Source organism: Pseudochaenichthys georgianus, chromosome 2, assembly GCF_902827115.2.
Source record: "Pseudochaenichthys georgianus chromosome 2, fPseGeo1.2, whole genome shotgun sequence".
Classification (NCBI taxonomy): domain Eukaryota; kingdom Metazoa; phylum Chordata; class Actinopteri; order Perciformes; family Channichthyidae; genus Pseudochaenichthys; species Pseudochaenichthys georgianus.
The window spans coordinates 8,975,185-8,982,754 of record NC_047504.1 but is presented as its reverse complement, the minus strand read 5'-3'; the positions used below and the strand labels follow the sequence as shown (position 1 = coordinate 8,982,754).

The window sequence follows — 7,570 nt, the reverse complement described above, 5'->3', positions numbered from 1 at the left end:
CTACTGAGGCTTTGAGTGTCTGTGTCTGTGCAAAATCACAAAGTAAGTTACACAGCCGCATTGCAACAGAATAGACCCAGAACATTCCGAAATATATTGTCAGAGGACGGGTTTATCGTCTCATTCGAGGAAGGATTTTCCTTTCATACAGCAGTTGTTATCCCCTACACCTGAGAGGCTGCTCTCAGAACAACAGATTCAACACAGAACATCCCATGACTAAATACTTGTGATTTTCTGATGCACAATTGGGTCACCGGCTTGCTGTTTAAACTGTGTGCCAAGTGAACAACAAGATAGGGGTTCAATGTCCATGGCTTCATGGCAAGCTGCTCTGCATGGCGAGCCAGCATCATAAGATTGCCCCCAGGGTAAAGCTCAATAACAGACTACAGTTAGGAGTGGGGGTGGACTGACAGTCAAAATAACCCCTCATAATGGCTCTCCATTCATGGCCGGGGCTCCTGAGTACACCACACAGCTTATGGATACTTGATATGGATTACATTCACTTCACTAACTATCCTTTGATTTTTTTGTATGTGCTTGGTTTCGTCTTTTTTTTGCCAAAGTGAGGAGTTCAAGATAGTATTCCGTGCCAATGGTGTCTATCGAATACTTGCCAACACGTTTTGCAGACATTAATCACGTTTTTATAGATTTATTGCGACATGTTCTGCCCTAACATTTTCAATCTGCCGTTTCACTCATAAACATTTCATGCACGTTTACATTCCGTTGCCCCAGTGCATGCTGTGATAGGCTCCAGCCCCCGAAGTGACCCTGAGGAGTTAATGGTGGGTACAGAGAATGGATGGTTGGGCGGATTGATGGATGTACATTTCATTCTAAAACATCCCCGATCAATTCAAGTGACCACAGGTGGATTGAAGTGATAGAGATGTCATGGGAGGAATTTTAATGCAGCTTGAGTGAACTTGAAAAGTCACAGAGGATGCTCGATAAAAACCCTAGTTTAAAATACGTAGACACAAAACTTTGTTTAAAACGTGTGGGCTCAACTTATCTTAATCAGTGTTTAAACAAACAATGATATTTAACACCTTACACAACTAAATACTTGCTTTTTTGATGATACATCTTTAAATCAATTGATTGTATTTAAGCTATGATGTTGAACCAACTGAAACAATCCAATTAGGTTTGATTCAGTATAAATGCAATGGACAGAATGTTAGTAATTGTCACGGGCAGGAGGTCATCAGGACCCCATCGCAGAATAAGGCGATGGATGGAGTATACAAATATTAAAAAAAGCTTTATTTAGTAAAAAGCTGCCAAAAGTAGACAATTTATTCTTCAGAGTGACATATCTTCCCCTCTTGCACGTACTGAACCTTTTCTGTCCTCCAGCAAACATATCCAACAGTGTGATTGTTCTGTATGTCTGCCGCTCACTGTTCATTAAATGTCAGGAGGAATTAAAGACGGGGAAGAAGTGCAGCGTGAATAATGTGATGTGTGAGGCACTAATTGACTGCTTACAACAAAAAACGCCAGTGAAACACTTCGCTGCAGAAGAGAGGTCGATAACGTTGCCCTAAAGAGATGTTCGGCTGTTGTGCTCACAGATATGAATATTAATGACTGGTGGTCGGGGAACAATTCAACACATTTACAACAGCATACATTAAAAGATAATAACAAGGTGAGATGATATGGATTTCCGTTCTTTAAAAGCATTTCCCTAACAACGCTAATGTATCATCTGCAGCACAAACGAGACAGTGGACACTCCAATAACTCCATGTTCGTGCTTGTGTTCATGCAGAGCAACACAAATAGAATTAATGTAATAATACGGCATGTTACTTGGTGTAACAAAAGCTTTATTTATGTGTTCGCCGCTGTTTCTGAGTGCTCATGTGTAAAAAAGGCCTTGCTGTTTGGTCGGTTTTAATTACATTTCAGTCACAGGACATGATTACGTCTGGCTGCGGTGCAAAGTAAACATAGGCAGTGTTCAGAATGAATTGTAAATAGTCACTGTTGGTTACTGGTGTGTTGTTTGAGTTCAGGTCTGTGGACTTGCCTGTGTGCTTTGTGCAGAAAGTACACATCTAATGTACATCTCTCACCGCTGGTTATCTTAACACTCACGAGTCACACACCTCGCGCATGCTTCCACATAATTGCATTGCACGTGATAACAGAAAGAACATCAGCGTTACTTCCACAGCCGCTGCCTCTTAAAAGTGATCATCCACAGTCATTAGAGACAGGTCTCTATAGCTTTTGATCAAAGAAGAGGTACTTAGCTGTAATGCACCACCATTTTTCATCATTACTGTGCAATTGTATGCAGAAACTCCTCTTAACATTAGATAGTGTGAGGGGAAGAGGCTGTACAATTTGCTATACTGGGGACACAAGCATAAAACTAATGAATAATTTAATGGAATAATTTATACATCGCACCTTAAACTTGGTTCTCTTTTATGTTGTCTTTTATTAGAAATATTCAAATCATTCTCAGGGATGGATTACATCTTCTTAAAACGTTTTTATTCAGGTTTCATCAGAAACAGAAGTCAATATGAATAACTAATTAGAGTTTACCGAATTCTTTCTTATAGTGCAGAGACTTTTTATACACCGCTTCTTTGAGTTGTTTATTTAACGTATTACAGTACATGTATTCAACATTGTAGCTCTGTTGCAAGATGGGCTCAATGGTGAGCTTCGGTTCAGACAATATTCCATTTATGTGCAGTCCCTAAAGTAAAGAATCTCTCGGAACACAGTAATGCACTTTGCTAATGTCTCACCTTTCGACGGGCATATTGCTTATGAGTCTCACTGGATCAAGCTGCAGCGGATAATTTGTCTTCCCTGCTGTGTGTGTGTGTGTCTATTTGCATCCCTCAAATGAGACATGCCTGCATACAAATCTATAAAACATTTTTTATTCATTTCAGTGCGGTATCTGTATGCGAGTCCTGTACGTGCATCGGTGAGGTGCCGTGTGTGTTCTGGCAAAGAATCTGCAGAAACATCAATTACGATGGGAAAAGGGGGAATTAGAGAGGGTCCGCTGTTCCCCCAGAGTCGAGGATACAATAAAACTCGAGCAGAAAAGCGTGGCTGGTGAAACCCTGCAGCCATTGTTGTGTGATTAAGGACTCGGTTTGAGCCATCAAGGGGGGGGTTCAAATATTCACACAGCAGGAATACAACCAGATAGTGTTTACATAAGTACATGCACATACACGCGCGCACTGTGGAGGTCTGATGACAATTCTTTGGCTGCATAGTGTGCACTGCAGAGGCTACATCAATGTACAGTAACTGTGATGCACTATGAATCCAGCTCCAAGGTCATGTAATATCGCAACTCTTTATTTCCTGTTCATCAGTTACAGCTTCTGTATATATTCTGTACAGCACTGAAGGCACACAAAAACAAAGATATAATGGATCATAAGTATATACAAAATATACAGAATAAATAATTAAATCTAGTGAAGTAGAAAAGCTACAGAGTGTGTGCTTCCATGAACCGTTTCAAATGTTTCCGGGAGTATGACGGAGTGTGAAAAGTCTGACAATGTCCACATTTCAAATGTCAGTCCCCAGCGGTCCATCGCTTTTAATACGAGCCGAGAGAGGTTGGCTGAAGTCAGTCGGCAGGTACGTTGGAGCGAGTAACCCTCCGTGTGCTAACAGGTGAATATGCCCCGCCTCTAAGAAGCAGTTCAGCCAGTGAGGAAGGAGCTTTTGTCAGACATAAAATAGTGACATGAAACACAATCGCACATCCACACACACACACACACACACACACACACTGTAGTACCATACACATTTGTGCCTCATTATTTCCGGCAGAAAGAAAATTAAATAATCAGCAGGCCTTTTTTGATTGTCATGCACCATCGTATGGCATTTGATTAGTGCAATGCATTTTTTTTACAAGGTTACAGTTGTGTATAATATACTTTAAGTGCTGTATTTACCGTTTCAAAGTAAAATAAAACATCCTTTGTGTGAGAATGTCACCAGTTTGTATAAAAATAAATAAAAGGATCTACGACTGCAGTGTATCGAATCGATCCGGAGAGCCGACAGTATATCAGCGGAGCCACACTCCGACCGATGCTTTCCAATGTACAGTTGGCATTTCGCTGACTACGGCACATTGAGCATTTCGTTAGAGCATTCCAGCTGGCTTGTGTTGACAGAGGGTGTAATCAGGTCATACACAGGATACCCTGATTAAACAGCAATTCTGGGTCAAGTGGTGTTTGAAATGCACCCACTTCTTTCCAAACATCTGGTGAGCTGTGCAGATCAGTTCAGATGTAATCAGTCATCACAAGCTGATTTAGCCCATTTCAAAGAGGGTTTCGGCCCAGGTCCACTGTAATAGCTTCTTGACGTTACATTTGGCCACACATCACTCACCAGCTACATAACATGGCTGTCAACAGATTAAATGTAACACAAACAAAACCAGTTACATTCTGTGCTACAATATAACTAAAAGTGGTGTTCCCATAATATATATCTCACACTGGAAAGTACAGGAGGGCAAACAGGACAAGGCACTTGGTTCCAAACATAATATATAGGTTTATATATTTTTTTTTTGTTCTGCTTGAGTTCAGTTAAATGCAGTTTGATGCTCCAGAACCTCCAAGTAGTCTGGCTCAGTGTGCAGGTTGGCCTTGAGTTCAAAGTACTCGTTCTTAGTTTGCTCAAGCATGACCTTGTGTGGTCTTGAGTACATAATCGTCTCCATTAGCTTTAACTCTTCCTGGTGCCCAGGGACCTGCATGTCTACGGCAGACTGAAGCTGGGGCATGTTTTTCCTAAGGTACTCAGCTATTCCAAGTTGCTGCAGCTCCTTCTCCCGCTCGAAGATGTTCCTGTAGAAAGAGTTGGGATTCCCGAGCGTGACGAACTCGGCGGGGCACTCGCCCGTCATGGGTCGAAACTTCGAGCTGGGGTTCCCTGTGAGCGGGGAAGTGTTTTCCTTCTCCATGATACTCCGGCAGAGGTGATTCTTGCCGCTGGGATCGTCGAGGCCATAATCCAAATCCACGTCGTGCTCCTTGTGCTGGGAGCAGTAGGTGGGGTTGCGACAGATCTGCACGATAGGACTGTGCGATCGCTCTTCATACAGAGAGGCAGACGCGGTTCTCTGCGTCATGGTGTGGTGTGTCGTTTTCTGCCCGTACATGCTGTAGTGTAAGTGAATGGGACTGCTGCTGTTCTCTCTCGGCTGCTCCTCGGCCGCTTTTCTCTTCGCTCTTCTCCGCCGCCGATGCACTACGAACACGACCAATCCGGCTGAGCAGAAGATAATCATGAGGATCAACATGAGAAGGCATAAGATGAGCACAGAGAGTGGGACACTGTCCGTGAGCGAGCTGAACAAACCCTGTCCTGGACTGTCAGGCCCCAGGGTGGCGGTCACTTCCTCACCTGGGGACAGCGGGTAGTAGGTCCCCAGACCAGGACATAGCACCTCATGACGGAGGCTTCTCAGCTCCGCCTGCATCACATTCTTAGGGCTGTGGCAATAGATGGAGCCCACCACTGTGTCTTTTCGGAGCTTCTCCACCCATTCTTTGAGGCTGAGCAAGTCACAGCTGCAGTCCCACGGGTTGTCCTCTAAATAAATCTGCTCCAGCGAGTCGAGTTGATCGAGCACGTTGCTCACTGGCAGGTGCAGAAGTAGATTTTTCCTCAAGTTTAATTTGGTGAGGGGCACATTGCGAAAAATCTGCGCAGGAAGGGAGCTGAGCAGGTTGTTATTTAACGACAACAGCTTCAGGTTTGGCAGGGGATTAAATGTGCCCGGGGCAATCTCTTTGATAATGTTGTATTCCAGATACAGATACTCAAGGTTGTGGAGCCCCACAAACATTGTGGAGAACAGTTTTTCAATGCGGTTGCCATTCAAATAGAGTTTTTTCAAACTGCTCAAGCTGAGGAACGTTTCGTTGTCAATGTAATCAATTCTGTTGTTGGCCAAGTTGAGCAACTCTAAACTATCATACGTGACAAAGTCTGACTTCAATAGCTTCTGAATCATATTCCCCGTCATGACCAGTTTAGCGGGGCTTTGCAGAAGTATTCCGATATCTGACACCTTCTGAATGCCTCGGTCCTGACAATGCATCAAGAAGCCAGCCACAGGGTGATTGTGACAGGAACAGTGCTCCACACAAGGACTGCCGGGAAGGTTAGACGGTGTCGGAGCCTTGGCGTCAATCATCTTGGGAATCTGGGACGCTTTGGAGGAGGGCGTTACAACCATATCCAGTGACTTCGACGGCTCTTCCAGGTTAATATCAGCATGGGACGGGCAGAGAATATCCTTCTTGACTTTAGCCAGAATTGTCCCCTTTAGGTGAGTCGGTGTGCTGCAGAGTACATCCCCAATTGCTGACTGGGACCTCATGTTCTCCATCCAGATTTTTAAATGTAAAATATCACAGTCACAGACCCACTTATTGTCCTCCAAAAGCAGTTCCATTATCCGTCCGATGTGCTCCAGAAAGCCCACATAAGGCAGAGTCTGCAGTTTGTTGCCACGTAAGTCCAGGTGGGTGAGGGGCACGAACCGGAAAATGTTGTTGGGTAAAAACTCGATGACATTATCATTGAGGATGAGGACCTTGAGGCGGATCAGTTTGTTGAAGGCCCCGGGCTCGATGACCCGAATGAAATTTGTGTCAGCTTGGAGAAACTCCAAATTCACCAGGCCTTGAAATGTGTCCTCTTTCAGATTGACAAGGAAATTGCTATTTATGTGGAGCTTCTTCAGTGAACCAAGGCTGCTAAACACCCCTGGTTCCAGCTCTTGAATGCTATTACCCCCGATGTGCAGTGAAAGGGCATTCTTAAGCCCTTCCATCTCCTCTGCGCGGAGCTCAACCAAGTCATTTTTGTAAAGGTTCAGGTGGAAAGGCACACCTGACGGGACTTTGATTTGGGAGATTTTGGTGATGTTTCTTTGCTCACAGTTGAGGTGAAGGATGCCATCTTTTCCCTCGCAGGAGCACAATGCGTCACAAGACTCCCTCATGGAGGATGATGCCTGTGAGGGAATGATATCCTGGGATCGGGCTGCAGTGAGAAACAAGCCGATGAAGATGATGCAGGGCAGCATTTCGGTCGGAGATATCTGTGAAGGAAAGATGGGCAGAAGGGAAACAAAGACAATTCAGTTAACATTGTTTTAATATTCTTGCAGTTTTACATAAATTAAATTGTACTAAAATGTAAGAAACTGTTGAATGATATATGACCCCAGTGGTCCACATGTCATGTATGTTTCATGTGTTACAATCCATGGACTTCTGTTGTTCCATGTGTCAAAGCCATGCACGTTTGATGTAATACAAATGATGCAACAGGGTAGAATGACATGGGTGCATCACACGCATGAGGGGAAGTAATGCCGGTCTTGTATAAAGTGTGTGCTGTGGAATTATTTAATATAGTACAAAATAATCAAACAGGAAAAGGCAAACAGGAAAAGGCAAACACTTTTTTTTTTACACTTATATTAATAAATAACTCTTAGCAATGTGGATTC

General features: G+C 43.7%; 1 protein-coding gene across 3 annotated transcripts in view; it reads right to left on the bottom strand.

Moving 5' to 3' along the window:
• Positions 1-2,586: 2,586 nt before the first annotated feature.
• slitrk6 (SLIT and NTRK-like family, member 6) overlaps positions 2,587-7,570 on the bottom strand; it is a 114,761-nt gene continuing 109,777 nt past the window's right edge. For all 3 annotated transcript variants that reach the window (XM_071205461.1, XM_071205463.1, XM_034100623.1), the window contains one exon: positions 2,587-7,156. In XM_071205461.1, the coding sequence (XP_071061562.1) occupies positions 4,625-7,156 (2,532 nt within the window). In that variant the 3' untranslated portion in view covers positions 2,587-4,624. The remainder of the gene's footprint in view (positions 7,157-7,570) is intronic.